This window comes from Phoxinus phoxinus (genome assembly GCF_949152265.1).
Source record: "Phoxinus phoxinus genome assembly, chromosome: 14".
NCBI lineage: Eukaryota > Metazoa > Chordata > Actinopteri > Cypriniformes > Leuciscidae > Phoxinus > Phoxinus phoxinus.
In genome coordinates, this window is record NC_136889.1 from 6,881,425 (window position 1) to 6,901,912 (window position 20,488).

General features: G+C 37.2%; 1 protein-coding gene across 4 annotated transcripts in view; it reads left to right on the top strand.

Moving 5' to 3' along the window:
• mark3a (MAP/microtubule affinity-regulating kinase 3a) overlaps window positions 1–20,488 on the top strand; it is a 32,112-nt gene that overhangs the window by 7,879 nt on the left and 3,745 nt on the right. For 2 of the 4 annotated variants that reach the window (XM_079635179.1, XM_079635181.1), the window contains exons 4-15: window positions 5,357–5,405; window positions 6,834–6,899; window positions 7,009–7,079; window positions 8,101–8,157; window positions 8,448–8,684; window positions 8,760–8,879; window positions 10,418–10,517; window positions 13,950–14,062; window positions 14,147–14,297; window positions 14,908–15,110; window positions 15,911–16,014; window positions 16,635–16,874. In XM_079635179.1, the coding sequence (XP_079491305.1) occupies window positions 5,357–5,405; window positions 6,834–6,899; window positions 7,009–7,079; window positions 8,101–8,157; window positions 8,448–8,684; window positions 8,760–8,879; window positions 10,418–10,517; window positions 13,950–14,062; window positions 14,147–14,297; window positions 14,908–15,110; window positions 15,911–16,014; window positions 16,635–16,874 (1,511 nt within the window). Of the gene's footprint in view, window positions 1–5,356; window positions 5,406–6,833; window positions 6,900–7,008; window positions 7,080–8,100; window positions 8,158–8,447; window positions 8,685–8,759; window positions 8,880–10,417; window positions 10,518–13,949; window positions 14,063–14,146; window positions 14,298–14,907; window positions 15,111–15,910; window positions 16,015–16,634; window positions 16,875–17,076; window positions 17,104–19,981; window positions 20,092–20,488 lie in introns of all 4 variants that reach the window. The other 2 variants (XM_079635182.1, XM_079635180.1) reach the window with 2 other exon arrangements.

The window sequence follows — 20,488 nt, forward strand, 5'->3', positions numbered from 1 at the left end:
AATGATTAATGAATGATTTCTGAAGGATCATGTGACACTGTATACTGGAGTAATGATGCTTACAATTCAACTTTGCATCACAGGAATAAATTAAAAATGTAAATAAATTAGTAAAGTTATTTTAAATTGTAGTAATATTTCACAATAATACAGTTCTTACTTAATTTTTTAAATAAAATAAATGTAGCCTTCTCTGTAAAAAACTAAAATGTTGGTTTAACTTAAAAAAAGCAAGTTGCCTTAAAATTGAGTTTGTTGTAATTAAAAATTTGAGTTAATACAATGAAGAATGGTTTAATAAACAGAAACTCAAAATAGTATGTTATCTTCACACATTAGTTATCGAAGTTGATTTGACAAAAGATAAAAAGTTGTGATAAATCATGAAAATATTTTTTTACAGTGTTGGTGAGCATAAGAGACTTCTTTTAAAAACTTAAAATCATAGCGACTCTGGTAGTGTAGCTTCTGTAAAGATAAAAACTCATTTGGAAATGGCATTAAAACTCTGAACCATACTGGAAAATTGTCCAATTTCTCGCGTGTATGTGTGTACATTTGATGCATATTCTTTGTTTTTCATTTTCTACAAGTAGCTTAAAAACCTTGCTGTATTTTTGTGTAGTTAATTAAAGGCGGGCGTACACGGTGCGATTTTTTTGCTGTTTTACGAGCTCGCAGATTATTTTTTCACTCGGGAGAAATCGAGTGCAAATCGGTGATGCTCGCATGGTCGCGGCTCGCAGCGTGTGAGAGGAATTACGAGCCGAGCCGAGCACGTTATGAGCACCTCCCCGACCCCCCGATCATTTTTAAACATGTTTAAAAAATTCGGGGAGTCGGCCCGATTTTCACCAGCGTATATGCTGTCCCCTATTGCCAAATCATACACAACCGCCTCACAGGCTAGATCGATGGGGCTATACCTCAGTGGCAGCAACCACACAGCGTGCGCATACACTGTCACACACACACACACACACACACACACACACACACACACACACTCTCTCGCTCTCTCATGTTTTTTATGTTGAACGGAATGGCTACTGTTACAGTATCTGCATTTGCACACACATTTCTGTAATTTTTCTATCTGAAGCTATTGCCTGAAACATTGAAAGCTCTCACAGAGACTGTGTTTAACCACCAGCTCGGGATAAAATTCGTGCAGGAGGACAGTCGTGCCGTGTACCAGCTGCTTTGACGCGATTATCAGTTTAACTGACTCGTAACGTGTGCAATATCTCACGACCTCCCGAGTGTCCGAACTCGCACCGTGTACGCCCGCCTTAAGAGAAGGTACACCACCATCTTGCTCAGACGAAAGTGAGTTGAGCGCACCTGATGTCGCAAACAAGACTTCTCAACTCGTAAATACAAGCTTCCCAGGAGGACTTGAATGCACCATTAGTTAACAATAACAACACTTTGCTGAATGGCATGAAAGTATGTGTCCCTTCCCTTTCTGTATTTCTGTAATAGTCTGTTTGTCTTCATTTATTTTGCTGTTGAAGCAGTGGTGCATGCGGTGATGTTGTGTTACTCTAACACGTGTCCTCATGATTGTGCATGTGTGTTGTTGTGAGTTGGAGGTTGTGTAATTGCCCGTGGGCGTCTGAGCTCCACACTCGGTCTGCTTCCTCGACTGAAGTGAGATGTTCTGCTGTGGACTGGTGTTTTTTAGTCATCACAGAGGCGTTAAGATGGTGCACCAAAGGGAGGGAGAGTGTGAGAGCTGATAGAGACTAAAGAAAATCTTAAGAAAAAGAGCGACAATTGTGGAAAATATAAATGAAACCTGGAATAAATTATGTAAACTGATTAGATATTGTCCTTTTTATCCCCCTTTTCATAATTCTTGTAGCATTTTACAATAAGGTTCATTAGTTAACGTATTAATTAACATAAAAATTCTGCCGTTCATTGTTGTCATGTTAGTTACAGTGCATTAACTAATGTTAACAAAAATAACGTTTTTAATAATGAATTAGTAAATGTAAAAATTAAGATTAATGAATGCTGTAGAGGTACTGTTCATTCTTAGTTCATGTTAACTAAAATGGTTAACTAATGAAACCTTATTGTAAAGCGCTACTATAATTATTTTATCTGAAATGTAAGGGAAAGCATTGTTCTTATCACAAACCACAGACCTGAATGTCTTTTCGTCAAGGAGTTGATTGATTCAGACATTTTGAAAGTGCCACTGTCTAATGACAAACTACAGAGAGAGCAGGATATCATCATTTGTGTCATGTGTTATAAATCAATAAGCACAGTCTTTTCTCAGGCCTCTGTGTTTCTGCCAACTATGTGACAATTCTCTGTTGATGTATCTTTATTGTTCGTATCTTTATTGTTCCTATCAGTATTCGGAAGATTTTTAGAGAGAGGCTTGTTCAGATATAATTCACCTGATTTATAACAATTTATTCCTCAACTTTTTTTTCTGACCGTTGATTAGTTTCTTATTTATGTGATTAAAAATCATCACTGTAAAAACCTAAAGGGTAGTTCACCCAAAAATGAAATTCTGTTCCTCACTCTCCTGTTGTTCAAAATCCAAACCCATAAGACTTTTGTTCATCTTCGAAAGACAAATGAATGTATTTAATAAATTCTAAGGGATTTCTGCCCCTCCATTGAAAGTCTATTCACTCAAAACATTAATGGTGCATAACATTCATAAAGAGATCATAAAAGAAATCCATATGAGTCAAGCAGTTTAATCCAAGTCTTCTGAAGGGACACAATTGCTTTATATGATGAACTGATTTAATTTACGCTTTTATTCACATATAAGCATTGATCAGCGAACATCGCTTGATGTGCGAGAACAAACCTCATTTGATTCTTGAGGAGACTCAAACATGCTGTGTAACACATGAGAATGAACCTCATTGGTTCTTGCACTTCAATGTTCAATCACGAAAACTTCTGTTTAACAAATTTTAGTCTTCTGTACATTTCCTGATCAATGCTTAATGGGAATAAAAGCCTAAATTAAATCAGTTAATCATATTAAGTAATTGTCTCTTCAGAAGACTTTCAAACTTCAGTTTGTTTCATATGGATTTATTTTACGATCTCATTATATACGTTGTGAAGCATAGTTTTGGGTGAATAGGCTTTCAATGGAGGGACAGAAATCGCTCAGATTCCATTTAAAAAACTTATTGGTCTTTCGAAGATGAAGAAAAGTCACATAAAACGCATGCGTAATTTTTATAATGTTGTTTCCTGTGCGAAACACTGTAAAGTATGCGAGCACAACGGTCAAACAAGTCCGTCTAGCACATTTAAAAAGAAAAGTAATGGAAAACTAGCGCAGTGGAATTTAAAATTAGTTTTGTGTTCATTAATACAGCCAACAACAGAAGATTTGAGATTATCACGTAGCTGAGACGTGTTTCCACTAGCTGCTCTAGCTAAGATAAACATGGGCTGCGTCCCAAATGGCATACTATTGAGTTGGTACTTATTTTGAACAAGTAGTTACTTCACGGGCGCTAAAAAAATATGTTCTATATAGTATTGTGTATTTCATTCAGCCATGGTGGAGTGTGTATAGCTCACTCGGGGGAGGATCTAAGCGACAGATTCCATCACCAGTCGTGGGTGGGGCTTGTTACATTGTGACAACACAATATATAGGAAAAGTGAATGGCTTATTTTGAGACACTAGGTGTTTCTCAATGTCAAGGATACTTCCTTGGCAGGACGCGTCCTTTCAAGTCATTTCCTTCAGAGGCTAGGCGGGGATCCTCTTTAGGATTCGAGAGAACACGTAAATGGAACACGTTGCGTCCGTCAGTGAAACCCCGCGAACTCTAACGCCAAGCGGAGGGGTCTTGAATAAACCTAAAAGGGTTGTATTCGCTGTAAAAACTGGCTCGGTATACATTATCCCGCTTATTACATGGCTGCCTACCTAACAAAATAAATCAATAATAATAAATCAATAATTTGAGACAAAATATTGATTTAAAAAGGAGTTTATTGATTTAAAAATGATTGTATTGCCTGAGTGAACAGAACTGCGTCCATAGCAACATTCTAGCTGTTAAAACACATGCAATGGTAAAATATGTGAAATGCCGGTGACGGCAAACAAGCTAACAATTGTTAAAATGACAGGTTAGCCATAACGTAATTTGTATAATTTGTAATATCAATACGGTATTAATTTGTACTGGCATTTAAACGTTAAAATGTACTTATATGACGGTTATAACAAATGTATGGTAACGTAAATATACTTAGCCTACATTTAAAAGCATATTGCCCCGTTTTTGCTCCGACTCCGCTAACATCCGACATTTTGTATTTATTTTTAAACAAGATAGCAAAGCTGCGCGCATAGGATTGTGGGCGATTTGAGAGTGCGAAGAGTGCGAAGTCTACACATGCACCCTTTCCTGTATATGGGATATTTTCCGAACGAAGGACTCCGCCCTTGGTTGAAGTTCTGAGGATCCTCGACATTGGAACAGTCCTTCGACGGATGTCAATGACGTAGCATCCTCGAAATTCCGGCTTCTGAGGATCCTTCCTTGACATTGAGAAACGGCTACTGTTTATAATTGAAGGGGAATGTAAAAAGAGTAAAGGGTGGATTTTTACTATTATAGGTGGTTGTGTACACACTGCCGACACACATTTATGTTCAAACGTCATGTAAAAGTGAATTTTGCATAATAGGTCCCCTTTAATGTACTCAACTGGGGAATTATGGTGATATCTATTTGTTAATATTTACTGTATTCACCAGTGGATTCTTGCCTTAAAAGAAATCCCAGTATCTGAGGGAGGAAATCTCTTGCTGAGCTTTTATGTTTTTATTGTATATGAGTTCTGCAGTGGCCTCAGTGTTTCATAGTTGAAAAGCAAAACAAAAAAACGATTATTAGTGGTGTAAGATTGTAGTGTAGTGAGAATTGGATTGGGTTTATGCTGTACCGAAAGTGTTTCCCTGTGGTCCACAAATCGCACTGCGTCTCTCGCACCCTCTCGTAAGCTAGAGCTTCACTTGAGAGCAGGACGTGGAAAGCAGAACATGCTAACAGCTCAGAAACACAGGCTGCCTACTATAGCGCTATTAAAGATGCATGACACTTCCATTCCTTTGAGGGGGGGAGGATTCAGGTTTTTCTTTTTTTAGGGATCAATAATGAATAGCACTTAACGCTAGTTTCCACTGAAAAGCAAGCACTCTGTTCACTATGACAATGACACAGTCCAGCTGTATTTAGCTCCCTGTTCCATGTTAATGCTGAAAGATGGTACAAAGCTTTTTGTTTAACAATACACTGTGACATGTTGATTACATTTGAATTGTTCTTCTCTTCTACAGCTTTCCAGAGAAGTCACAATCATGAAGAATTTAAACCACCCAAATATTGGTAAGTGTGTTTATTTGCACAAGCACACACCCACACCATAAGTAGAGGCTTAGATACTGTTCCCCTCATTTAGTTTAATTGATTCTTCCACATTTGTTGTTAGTTCCTGTTTGCAAACAGCATAATGTTTAGCAGAGCCAGACACATCGCCACGTCTTCACACAGAGGGGCTTTGTTTCACTTGCCTATATTTAGACACACTGTCGGTGGTACAGCATGAGAGAGCTTCATGGTGCTTCACGACCGACAGACGTTAAACAAAATGGGATGAAGTGGAACCTGCTTTTAAATGTGCAGAGGAGTATTTATAAATAAGAAATGACTTCCAAAGAGATTGGAAAATAAAGCTCATGAGAGCGAGGCAGTAAAACCGCTCTTACAAAAACAATTGTGGTAGTATTATGGAACGGCGACAAGAACCGTTGATAATATCACCGTAGTTTGATGTATACCAAGTGATTGCCATATTCATATGCCTTTCTTTACATCACCGTAGTTTAGTATTATTTATATACTATTTTTTTTTTTTTTTTTTTTTTCAGTGTTAAGTTTAAGTAATTTTGTTATGTGGTTGTCATTTCTATTTCTAGTTTATATATTTTTAGCTTTTTTTATTTCAGTTTTCATTTTAGTTTTTAAACTTTTGCCAAGGCAACATTTAAAAAAAATATTCATTTATGATTTATAGTCATTAATGAAAGAGATTTGATGGTTTTAGTTAACAGTAACAACTTTGTTTAGATGGTACTAAAATTTAGCATGGTACAAAAACATGTAACTTTCATGGTATGTTTTATTTGGTTAATTTTGAATTTTTGTCTTTATTTAAAATAACAGTAGTTATTAAATATTTGTCATTTTGTATTAAGGTTTCCTAAACACTCCTTTCTACTGTTTAATAGCACAGAATTTCACTCTAAACCAGGGATGATGTTGACTTGCATGAAAAAAAATTAACTGTGTGTAAAAATGTATATAATATATATTTCAGCCAAATACACAAATACCCATTTTAATTGGAAAACTGCAGGGTTGAGTTTCAGTGTAGACGGACCAAAACGGAGACTTTTGAAACCGAAGGTGTGGCTGCCCACGTTCATTCCCTGATTGGGTCTTCTGGATCATTGCATATTCTTCCTGAACACACTACCTGAAGACGACAATAACAGACCAGCCTCGATGACTGTGTAAACAATAACATGGAGACAGAACTGCATTTTAAAACCCCATAATGCAAAAACGCACTAGTGTGGACATAGCCAAGTTGTTTTTAAACACACATGTGAACACCCCCCTAATAAATGTCTGCTCGGGATCAGATGAACCTGTCGTTCAGGATTTGTGTCAGATTTGACCTGAAAGAAACCCCTCCTTTTTCTGTGTGTGCATTTTCATCAAATTCTCTCTTCTCCGTAACTTTCTTTCTAGTCAAACTGTTTGAGGTGATAGAGACTGAGAAGACACTGTTTCTTGTGATGGAGTATGCCAGCGGAGGTAAGTGTATTTGTGTGTATGTGATTGTGTGAGAGAGAGAGAGAGTTTAATTTTGTGTTCTTGTCTACTCTTGGTCTTATCTCTGACCCCTCTGTTCTGTGTCGTGCAGGTGAGGTGTTTGACTACCTGGTGGCTCATGGGAGGATGAAAGAGAAAGAGGCCAGAGCTAAATTTAGACAGGTACAGTTCTCTTACTGTTTTCTTTCAACATGTTAGGAAAACACATCTGATTGGTTTTCTACTGGGTGTGAGTTTTTAAATGAGTCTTATCAGCCCACTAGGCACATGCATATCGTGACTGTTATTACATTAAATCTTGACACAAGTATGTTGAAGAAAGTGAGGTTACTCAATGTCACTGCACTAAAATGTGGAGGGACTGAAGATACACTGTATTTGTTGCTTTTCAGTGTGTTGCATAATACTTTAACTGGGGATAGAGAGGTTAGTCATTATCAGCATGGTTGAGCGTGGCCAATTCGTTGAAAAATAAGAGTCAATCAATGCAAACCATTGAATTTTGGGAAAAGCTATTCATCCGAGTAGACAACCCATGACAAGCCTGGCCTGGACCAATGTTCTTTTCCTGACATTTGCTTAGAAATATCTATGCGTGACTACGGTCTGATTGGATGCAAACGTCAAAGTTTCCACAATAATTTTTTTAATATTAAGTGATCAATAGCTAAAGTAGTTACGGTTTTGCCAGTGCAAAAGTTAGGTTTAGGTGCAGGCTGTGCACTTATTTTTCGGGGGGTGTTATCATTGGCGCTAGTGGCCTAAAAAAGCTCATTAGCACAAATCAAAGTTTATTAGCGCACAGAGAAGGTTAATTAAAATTGTTTTATTTTTCAATAAAAAATATATTTATTATAGCATTTTTGTTTAATATAAAAAAAACAGCTTTTTAATATAATTTTTTACAAAATATTTTATAGAATATAAAAAAACAACGGCCCTTAGCTGTTCTAAATTCACTGTAAATCACGGCTTCGCTGGGCCTATTGCTTTAATTAGCACACTGTGAAACTCATAATAAAAATAATGTTTTAATAAAGTTATTAAATACCATTTAAAGGCAAAACAACTGATTGAATAGACCATTTGATGACCCTAATCCTGATCATTTTTTTCCAATGATGATTTTTTTTTTCCTCCAAACTCCAGACAGATGATCTGATTTATTTATTGTTTTGTACAGATTGTGTCAGCTGTGCAGTATTGTCACCAAAAACACATTGTGCACCGAGACTTGAAGGTAAGCAGTTGTTGTTTGTTCTCATGTTTTTGTGCATAAATGATAAGAAAGTGTATAGGTGCAAGAACTTTCAAACAAAAGACGAAAAGGATTCTACAGTGGCTCCAAAATGTATTCGGACACTTAAACAATAATTCGAAATTAAATTTAATTAGAAGATGAAATAAAAAAAAGTAGCATATTCAGAAAATGATATTTAAAACTAATTTCACTTTTCTTAGCTTTTCTAATGCCTTTTGGAGTTCTCTTTTTTTCCTTTCCCTTCTTACCCCTGTGTTTTTTTCCCCCAGGCTGAAAACCTGCTGCTAGATGCTGATATGAACATTAAGATAGCTGACTTCGGCTTCAGTAACGAGTTCATGGTGGGGAATAAGCTGGACACGTTCTGTGGCAGCCCCCCTTACGCTGCCCCCGAGCTCTTTCAGGGTAAGAAGTATGACGGGCCGGAGGTAGATGTGTGGAGTTTGGGGGTCATACTCTACACGCTGGTCAGCGGCTCCCTGCCCTTCGATGGACAGAATCTCAAGGTTTTAACCTCCCTTTATCAATGTCTATATATGTGTGTGTACATCACTGTATACTTACTGCCGTTTGTTACACAGGAACTGCGTGAACGTGTGTTACGTGGTAAATATAGGATCCCTTTTTACATGTCCACTGATTGTGAGAATCTTCTCAAGAGGTTCTTGGTTCTAAACCCAGCCAAGAGAGGAACGTTAGAGGTTAGTCTGTTTTCTTTCCACCTTTTTTGGGTTGGCCGTACCTCCTTTTTTATCCTTAATAGCATGTCAGACATTTTTCATAATTAATGCCTGATTTGTACTGAAGAGAGGGCTGAGCAATATATTGACCATTAACTATGTATTTATTCAATATATATATATTTAAGCAACATCGTGCATTCATAAATTAAAATAATTTGTATAATTGCTCAAAAATATGTATCTGTTAATAATGTGTATTGTTATAGTGGTGCATATAAATGAAATGCTGAAATATTCTTGTTTGTTTTATTTTTTTTAAACATTTTCATTTTCATTCACATTTTCACTGTATTTTCCTTTATCGGTTTAAACATTTGTGATATAATTGGCTGCAATGTCTTTTGTGTTTTGTTTGAACTGATGGTTTCTCTGAGTAAAAAAATACTCTTTTTAATATTTACTTTACTGTTCAAAAGTTTGAGATCAGTGATAAAAAAATGTAAAGAATTATTGGTAACACTTTACAATAAGGTTCGTTAGTTAACATTAGTTTAACTACATTAGTTAACATGAACTAATAATGAATTGCACGTATACAGCATTTATTAATCTTTGTTAATGTTAATTTCAACATTTACTAATACTTTATTAAAATCTTGTTAACGTTAGTTCATGTACTGTGAACTAACATGAACAAACAATGAACAGCTTTATTTATATTAACTAACATTAACAAAGATTAATAAATACTGTAACAAATGTATTGCTCATGGTTAGTTCATGTTAGTTAATACATTAACTAATGAACCTTATTGTAAAGTGTTACCGAATTATTCAACGAGGATGCATTAAATTCATCAAAGGTGACAATAAAGACATTTATAATGATATTATAAATAATTTATAAGGAAAATTAGAGGCTTCTTTAAAAACAAATCTTATCAACCCTAAACTTTTGAACAGTAGTGTAAATTAAAATAAATATTATTCAGATGATTTTAGACATTCATAATGTAACTGGCTTGGTCGCAAGGATCATTCCTCTGTTAAAATCACCCTTATAATGGATTTCAGAGCAAATATATTAATATCTAGGTAACACTTTACAATAAGGGCTCAATAAGGATAATGTATTAACATTATATAACAATGAGCAATACATTTGGTACAGTATATATACATCTTTGTTAACATTAATTACAATTGTTCATTTTTTTGTTCATGTTATTTCACATTGCATTAATGGTAACAAATACATCTTTTGATTTTAATAATGTATTAGTAAATGTTGAAATTAACATATTTTATTAAGACTAATAGTTGTTGTTCTACTTCTGCTGTAGAAGTATTGTTTATTCATTTAGTTAATGTAGTTGACTAATGTTAACAAATTAAACCTTATTGTAAAGTGTTTCCCATATCTAGATATACTGAATAACAAGGTTTGAAAAATAGCGAGTTATACATTTTTATCGGCCCGCCCTAGTAATGGTGACTGTCAGTCACTGCAGTGAGTCTCAAGCTGGAGATGATTGTTTCTGAACTTTCTCCTTCAGCAAATCATGAAGGAACGCTGGATCAATGCTGGCTTTGAGGATGATGAGCTCAAACCCTTCCTTGAGCCAGAAGCCGACATTTCCGACCAGAAGAGAATAGGTAAGAGGAAACCTCACTGTAACTAGTTATTTTGCCACCATTTCAATAGTCTCGTGTAGCCAGAGCTTCAGTTGACGGCAGAAGGTCTGGTCTCCATCGTAGCTTTCTTTGGTGAAGGACCGCCCAATGTCTGACCGACATGCCAACCAATCACAGTTTGTTTTGTTCCACGTCATATTTAGGGTTGTGAAAATGTAAAGTCGATGTCCCTACGACAACAGACCGGCATGCATCTAATAAATTATTCATTCAAGAACGTTGTGCAAGTTTACTGCAACAATGGCACCATGAATTTCACATACTTTTTTAAAATTCAGCGTTTAGTTTATCCTGATAAGAGCTCATTGTCATAGTTGTAAACACGACGGCTTTACATTTTTCAAGGCAGACAGTTAAAGAACACAACAGACACATCTCCTGGAAATCCTGTCGAATTCAACCAATCAGATGGCGACTTTGAACATCCTTGTTCAAAGGTGTTTCCCATTTTGTGTGCCTTATGCATGAGATGTTCAGCCAGTCTAAGGCTGAGACTACCATTTCAGTGTTCACTTGCATGCAAGAAAGGCAGCGGAAAGAGTTTTGCGTAGTCAACTTTTGAGTTGCCCTTAGAGCAGGTTGAGGGAGATTTATATTTATATCCACACTCTTATCACAACACTTGAGAGAAAACATCCAGAGACGGTGATATGAGGGCTTAGGGAGCGTACTTGTAGTGTGGGGTATATTGCGTAATACCCAGCAGCTGGCTCCCTCATCTATCGACGTCTCTGATGTCTACTCCTCCCTCTCCCGCTCTATCACAGCGAGGATCTCCTCATGTAGCAATGTGATATGATCACATGACTCCAAGTACTAGAGTTCAGCTTGCAGGAGCACGAGGCAGTGCGGTGAACCAGAGCTTTGCACGCTGATCTGCAATCGATCTGCTGTTCCGCACATACGCCTGTCAGCGTAACCACACACACACACGAGCACACACCTGGTTGCTTACTGAGGAAACTGGCTTCCACATTCAAGTGTTCTAGTTCCTGCAGAGTTAGATGGTGACTGGTCTTTTCTAGCCTTCCGCCCCCATTTTGAGTGAAGCCTCACGTTGAGAGGAGCATGCTGGAGCTTGGCAGCCCTCGTGTGTGTGTGTGTGTGCCCTTACGTCAACCAGCGTATGGATTCCCATGAGCCCATTAAAAGTAAAATCTGAGAGAGGAAGAGGCTTAATTCAGGCTCATGAAATATATATTTCCATCTTGTTTCAATCTGGAACATGCATTAATAGAGAGAGCTCTCCATCACACAACATCCGACTGGTCCTTTATTCACTACACCCAGTGCCTCACTAAACTCAGTCCTGAGCATCCTGAGCATTTCTTTTAGTTATTGTTGTGTTCTGTAAAAGTTAAAATAGTGTTTAATTCTCTGTTTCTGTTCAATTTCTAACTTGTTCAATGTCTTATACATTATAGTTAAGCTGCCATAGCATTTTAGGTTTCCTATTTGCTTAAATAAGTGACAGCTTACAATAAGATTCAGTTTATTAATATTAGTGGCTGCACTTAATTTTACAGTATGTTACCCAAGAAAGCACAGAGTCATGAAATGGACAACATGGGTTTAGGTTAGTTCTAGGGTAAGGTTCAGGGTAGTTCTTGTTATACCTCGGTTATTGTAGTTAATATAGCGATGCTGTCATATGTACATGCAGAATAGGAGTGTAAAATTAACATTAATGCAGTACGCATCATGACAATGAACAGCATTTTTTATTTTTTTTTGCAGCATTTATGAATCTAGGTTAAATATTAATTAATTAATATACTATTGTTTATTGTCCATTAGTTAATGATTTTTGTTTGTTTTACTTCAAATGTTTAAAAAAATTAGTATACACTACCCAGAGTGCCTGTGGGTCCTTAAGTCTTAATTATCATCTTAAGAGGTCTTAAATTTGGGGACAGAAGAACAAGATTTGTGATATGTCTTAATGTGTATATAACTCGTAGTTTCAGAGAAATTCTCTGTTCTAATAAGCGCAGCTGCTTTGTATTACAGGGTTTACCAGGTTATCTGTTATGTTTTTGCTGTTCCATAAGCGCCACCTACTGTCAGAGAGTGAATTTGCATTTTGATTCACCCCACAGCAAAAGTGGACCCATGTTTTATGCAACATACACACAGTTGTTAACCATTGGAATATAAATATAATAATTTATAACTTTGCCTTTTCTTTTTTTTTTTACAGTTTAGGGTATATTACCAAAAACATTGCCCTACACTTTCCACATGTTCTTAATTTTATTTTTGCAAGTCTTAAAAAAGGTCTTAAAAAGCCTTACATTTTATTTTAAAAACCCTGTGGATACTACTGTTCAAAAGTTTGGCGCCAGTAAGATTTATATTTATGCCCAACAAATCATTTATTTGATCAAATAAAATAAATAAACCTGAATATATATATATTAGTAATATATGAAGTAGTATTACAGTTTGAAAGAACTTTGCATTAATACATTTTAACATAATTTATTCTTCAGTGTCACATGATCCTTCAGGGATCATTTTAATATGCTGTTTTGTTGCTCAAGAAACATTTATAAATATTGTCAACGTTAAAAATGGTAGTGCTGCTTCTTAATATGTGTGTGGAAACTGTGATAATCCCCCCCAAAATGGTATTTTTTTGGTAACATTATAAATATCTATTACTTTAACTCAGCAATGACACACTGAATTGACCCAAAGTACGAATTTCTTTATAAATAAAAAATAAAAACGTATTGCCCCCAATCATTACCTAATAAATATATTTTTCAGTTAAAACCGGAGGTACAGCTTGTGCTTTGAGTAACAGTGAATGGTTGGCTATAGGACAGATCTGTGTATTGTTAGCAGCACATGTAGGTGGAACGGATGACTCATACATTCTTACAAATAAACTGGATGTATCTCTGTATATCAACCTACTGGTTTATAGTGTGTATAACAACTGAGGGGGTGATGTGTGATATGATTATACTAAAATTTTAAATATTTAATTATCCTCAATCTCTAAAAGAGATGAATATGGTAGTCTTCAATTACAGTCTCCTTTGGTAGATATCACCCCTCTTTCATGGTTTAGCACAAATGGTGTGGGATCACTTGTGTGCTCAGGTTTAAAAATACTTAGGAATCATTTATTAATAGCTAATGCTCGCAGTAGCAAGCTCTAAAAATGTTATTGTGTAAAGTTGTAAAAAAACAAGGCTGCTCTGACCCACTTCAGCCCCTAGTACAGTTATAATGGCTGTGTAAATGCATTCATGCCACCTCTGAGCAGCATTAGACAGTCTTTGTAAAGATGGCTAACTTACATCTCAGAAACACTTCTATGCCACCTTTGCAGTGTAAATTTGGCATTGAACTGGTCTGTATTTTGTGTGTGTCATTCTCCAGATGTGATAGTGGGCATGGGCTTCTCCAGAGAGAAGATCCAGGAGTCTTTGTCCAAAATGAACTATGACGAGGTCACAGCCATATACTTACTGCTGGGCAGGAAGACCAATGAGGTGAGCTGCTAATGAAGAGTGGTTACTTATAACTGAGTTTATGGTCTATAGTACAAGTGTGACTTGCTGTTTTTGTGTGTGTAGGAGGTCAGTGACTCCAGCTCCAATAGTAATCTCTCCGTGGCCAAGACCAGGCCAACCAGTGAGATGAACGGCCAATCACCATCTCACCTGAAGGTCCAGAGAAGCGTCTCCTCCAGTGAATCCAGAAAATCCAGACGCCATAGTGACCAGGGTGACTTTCTCTTTACACACTGACAAACATCAGATCCAAATTGTATGCATAAGCACAGGCTACAAGAAGACAGTGTTTTTTGCGCTGCGAAAGCAAATCCATTTTGTATGAATTTCCAAGGAATGACTATTTAATTTAATGGTAAAACCGACACCATCGTTACTGTTCGTAATCACTTTGTTTCAAGTGCTGAGAAAGTCCCTAGGGCTGAATATCAGATATGGTACTGGGCATTTCGTTTCCGATACGCGCTGTAAGCGGTATACCAATCGCAACAGACTGGGCCATCTGACCAAAAAGAGCAGAGTAGACTCTGATTGGTCAGAGTTCTCGGAAAGGAGAGGTTTAAAGAGGCCGAATCCTTCATCGAACCGTTTCAGATACTTTGAGAAACGGGGTGATGCTGCAATGTATATTATGAGAAAATGTGTATATTATGCACTTTTTGACCTTGGATGCATGTAAATCTATTGCAAGAGACCTCCAAAACATTATCAGGAACCTTTAAAATAGCTTAATAGAGGCGCTTTAATTAACATGCTTGAGTATTTGCAGAGAAAAGCCCTGAGAAATGTTTCTCTCTCTCATTTACTGTCTTTCTCCTTCACAGTTGGTGTGGTCGCTAACTCCGCGTTGAGTAACTCCAAGAAGACGGTTCCTGTCACAGCCGACGGTGATGTCAAACAGGAAGGTGGAGTCACAGCACGCAAGGCCTCCACTCACAGCCCCCCCAGCCCACTCCAGGGTAACGCCAACAACCCCAACAAAACAGACGTACCTGACCGGAAGAGAGGCAACTCCATCACACCTAATGTCAGTTCACCCTCGCTTTTTCTGTCATTATGTACAGTGCAAATAGTACAGTGTATAATATTACCAAAAAAAACTACTGTCAAGAGTTTGGGGTCAGTAAGATTATTTTTTTATGTAATTATTTTATTCTGTTAGGATGCATTAAATTGATCAAATGTGACAGTAAGGACATTGATAATTTCTTTTTCAAATAAATGCTCTTCTTTTTAACTCTATATTCATCAAAGAAAAAAATGCATTATGGTTTCCACAAATTTTTGTTAATGTTTTCAACGTTGATAATAAAAATAAATGTTTTTTGAGCAGTAAATTAGAATGATTTCTGAAGGATCATGTGACACTGAAGACTGGAGTAATGATGGTGAAAATTCAGCTTTGCCATCACAATTACATTTTAAAATGCATTCAAATAGAAAATATTATTTTTAATTTAATTTTACAATATTACTGTTTTTACTGTAGTTTCAAATCAAATATTATGCATCCTTGCAATGTCTCAAAAACATTTTAAAAAATCAGTTACCAGTACACTTTATTTTAAGGTGTCCTTGTTACAGTTTAAGTCATAATAATAATGAACTACATGTACCTTACAGTACTATAGGGTTAGGTTTAGGGTTAGTTGCATGTAATTATGAATAGTTTATAGTGATTATTATAGAAACTACATGCATCATGTGTAACAAGGACACTGTAAAATAAAGTGTTGCCAAAAAATCTTATCCCAAACTTTTGAACAGTAGTGTAAATTTCTCATGATGTAATCGAGCATTACACCTGCGTTTTTTGACGTCACACAGAATAACTCTGGATCGGGAGGCATGTCAAGGAGAAACACATACGTGTGCAGTGAGAGAAACAACACAGACCGCCTTTCTGTCATTCCTAACGGGAAAGAGAACAGGTACAGGCTGCCCTTCCACTGAGTGATGTACAGTACCTAATATTTAACACACAAAAATGCAATTTGCCACTTTTATCCACAGCCACTTAAAGGTGCGGTAAGTGATTTCTGAGAAATAGTTAATATTTGAAATAAACCCAAACAAACACACTCCTCCCTTCATTGATCCGCCCCCAAAATGCACAAACACGCAATGCAAGATTGGATGTCTCTTTATCGTATCTGAAGTGAAGCAAAATAATGCTTTTGCTTGATTATATGTACTGTATTTTTTTTGCAGAGTTGGTGGTTAGTCACTAGCTCCAGACAAACAATGACACTCAAACCTCTCCTGTTACTGTTGCTAACATTACAACAACTTTGAAACTACAAAACCAATGTTACTTAAGTTCTGGAGCAGAACCCCCCTACTGCTGATTGGCTACAAGTGTGTTGTGCTCGGTCCAATCCACTTTCAAAAGCATTTCTCAGAAATTGCTTACTGCACCTTTAAAGTGCTTTCAAGGTGTATTTTATCATGTTGTCCAAACTGTTTGCGGCGCCTTAGTTGCACTAACGATTGAGTTCAAGGAAGACATCAGATTGAGTGAAACCAAGCCTGTTTTTGTCCCTGTCTGTAGTGTGTCTTCGTCTCCTGGCTCGCGCGACCCTGGTGCCTCCACTCACAGCATCAGCACTGCCGCCACACCCGATAAAACGCGCTTCCCACGAGGCTCCGCAAGCCGCAGCACCTTTCACGGACAGCTGAGAGATCGACGCACGGCCACCTACAACGGCCCACCCGCCTCGCCGACGCAGCCTCGCAGCCGCGGAAACGCCAACAACCTGCTCACCAAGCTGACCTCCAAACTCACACGCAGGTAAACGATCATTCACAAACGCATCGTTTCTTACAGTGCCAATTCGTTCAATTTAGGCTTGACTTTTCCTTTCCGTTTCCTGACCTCCCTCTGCTTTTATTTGTATTTTTTTTCTAAGGGGTCATTAGAAATGGTTTAATTTTGTCCATCTATGTAATGTCTATCCTTTTTTTTTTTTTTTTTTTTCATTCTTGTGTTGTAGAAATATGTCATTCAGGTTTTCCAAAAGGTAGGCCATTGAGTTCATGGGGTGTAAATCTGTCTTTAACGTAACGAGAAGAGTCCAGGGGCTGACGCACTAACCCATAGAGATTTGATTGCAGTGATTTGGAGTTTAATGCTCTCTCAGTGGTTGATTACAGCATGCTTTAAAACACTGCCTGCATCCTAGTGTGGCCGAATCAAATCAATCTACTGCTCTTTAACTGATTGCTACTAATCAAAATGTTTGCATGACACAAGCTGATTGTGCAAAACAATGTGTATAACTTAATCTGGCATTATAAAAAACACATTATTTATATTCTTCAACTGATTCCACAAAGGCTTTGGTACATTCTCAGCTGTGCGTTGTGTTGAGAGATCAGGTTCAGTAGCTCTGGATGATTCCTAGACAAAAAAAGACAGCATTTTTTATTTTATTTTTCCCCAGTTTTCTTTTGTAGAGCAGGGATTGATAAACACTAATGTTCAAAAAGTTGGGATTGATGAGATTTATTTGTGTATTTTTATGGTGTAATGATGCTGAAAAATCAGCTGTGCCACAATAGGAAAATTAAAATTGTAAAACAAATTTATATAAATGATTTAAAATGTAATTTATTCCTGTTGTGGAATTAATCGATTTTTTTTTTAGTAGTTAGGAGTAGTTAAAAAAGCCTTTATGTGAACTCGCCAAACACACTCAGACCCCTCTAAAGTGAACAAAACAGCATCTTAAAGGTACACTATGTAACTTTTGACCCTCTTGTGGTTAAACAGCAAAACTGCATGGTTGTGCTTCAGCTCTGCGTGACTATGCGGATGAATATGGTTCTAAAAAAGAGAGAGAGATGACCACCCTACTGCTCATAAAACATTCACTACTGGCCTTAAGAGATATAACCAGTTTAGATGGAAAGGATCTCAAGCTGACTAGCTGAAGACGTTACTGTAGCTTTATCCATTAAAGACGGTACTTGAAAATAAATCCCAACACAGCGCTACAACAACCATAATGACCCTTCACAATAGATAATGTTTTAAAATTAACTCTGTGATAGAGCTACATATGGCAATTTATCTGCTCAATAAAATTCCTTACTCGCCTGTTGAGCAATAAAAACAGCATCGCATAGGTTTAACATTTCAAATCCCTCAATTCTTGCCATCTCCGAAAAGCCAAGCTTATGTTGATTCTTGTTTTATTACAAGCTCTTTCGCGTATTCTTTTTGCCAACAGATTCTCCACTCTTTGTCGTTTCGAGATTTAGTTTCCATGTCAACCTTCATAGTGTAGTTTTAAAATCTTGTGAAATGAAAATTCAATGGTTAAATTTGAAGGCCTTTTGATGCTGTGGCAAAGTGAAGAAATTACAACAGAGCTGGTTGTACTATCAATTTAATGTATTTAATTAAATGTAATGTTTATTATTATTAGGTGAAAAGAGCTTGAGTAGTGTGTGTGAAACTGAGATCTGAGTCCACTTTTAGGGCCAGAGACGGTACAAACTGGGTTTACATTTTGGTTCTCTCTAAAGGAACTGTTTGTTCTTGCAAACACAAAAAATTGGTAATGTCCATAAGGAGGTTTTCTGGTGTTAGAAGCTGGTTTCTGGTTATAGACGTTACTGATGACCAGTAACCACCCAAGTGGCCTTGGATTTGGAGGCAGTGGTTCATCTCTGATTGGTGGATCTCTTCAGATTCATGGGTACTGCTGTTCTTCACCAGATACATTAAAGCTGAAGTCGGCAAGATTTCTTTGATCATGTTCACTGAAACCGACACTATGCCCTGACAGAACAACATAAATCAGCCGGTTTTAGAAAAAACCTGCGCTTCTACCTCCACCTAGAGCCTGTTATTTGTTTTGCAAAAATCCACCGCTCCCGGTTCTTCTGGTCCAATCAGCGCAGAGCTGTGTGAGATCTGACTGTCAATCACAGTTCGTGCACACGTCACAGACCCCCCCTCCTCGCGCACATTACAATATCACATGCACACGCCTGAAGCTCACAGGCGTGTTGGATTGTACGAAGCGTGATGGCAGAGAGAAAAAGTGCACACGCACTGACGAGCTCGCGAACTCAATGGGAGGGTGGTAGTGGGGGAGGGGCATGAGAGTTGTAAACATTCAACAGTTTGTCTTAATCCCCTCAATCTGCCAGACTTGCCGACTGCAGCTTTAATACATAAACATCAAAAGTTTGGGGTCTGTAAGATTTTTTTGTTTTTGAAAAGTCTCTTATGCTTACCATGACACATTTATTTGATCAGAATTCCAGTGAAAACTTTACAATTTAAAATGACACTTCTCAATTTGAACATATGTTTTAAAATGTCATTTGTTGTTGTGATGGTAAAGCTGAATTTTTAGCATCATTACTCCAGTCTTCAGTGTCACATGATCCTACAGAAATTATTCTAATATGCTAATTTAGTACAGTTCAGTACTGCTTATTCTTCTGCTTATATATATATATATTGGATTGGATTATTTAGTTGAATTTAATGCATCCTTACTTACCCCAAACTTTTGAACAGTATTATATGCGCACCAGAGGCCTGTGTCCGCACAGAAGTCTATAAGAGCATATGTTCACGTCCTAAAGCATGGTTCAGGTGGGAGGAGCCTGTTCTGGCTCATAGAGAGGATTGTAAGTAAACTGCACTGTAAGCTGCAGCCGACTCCATGTTGAATGACCTTGAGGAGTCACCTTCAGGTGATCAGATTTGTGCTATAGAATATAACTGAACCGATTACACACTTTCTCTAATAAACTTCTAACAATACGAAATGCTCTAATGTTGAAACTCTCTATCTATCCCTCTCTTCCCTGTGTTTCCTCCCTCCCTTCCTTCCCTTCCTCCCTTTCTCTCTTTCTCTGTCTGCCTTCCTCCCCCAGGGTCACTCTTGACCCGAGCAAACGGCAGTCTGCCGTCAAATCAGGGCCGGCTGCCCCCTCTGTGCCCCCCACCCTCACAGTCCCCTCCAACCCTGCGGCAAAGACTCTTAGTAAGTCTGCGCTCCACTCGTTTACATTCTTCCTCTTTCTTTATCATCCCCCTCTCCTCCAGCCTCTGCCCTTTCCACCTCACCGCAGGGTTCCCACAGCATGGAAAACCTGGAAATATCAGGACATTTTAAAATTGTGTTTTCCAGGAGTGGAAATGTGAATATCATTTTTATTATGGAAACACTTAGTGTATATAAAACACAAGTGTGTATTATAATATGAACTTACACACACACAAATTATATTTAATACAAATTTATATAACAAAATATATAATAAAAATGTCCATTATAATAAAACAAAATAATTACTAGTCAAAAGTTTGGAAACATTAATGTTTTTGAAAATAGTCTCTTAATCTCACCAAGGCTGCATTTATTTGATTAATAATACTGT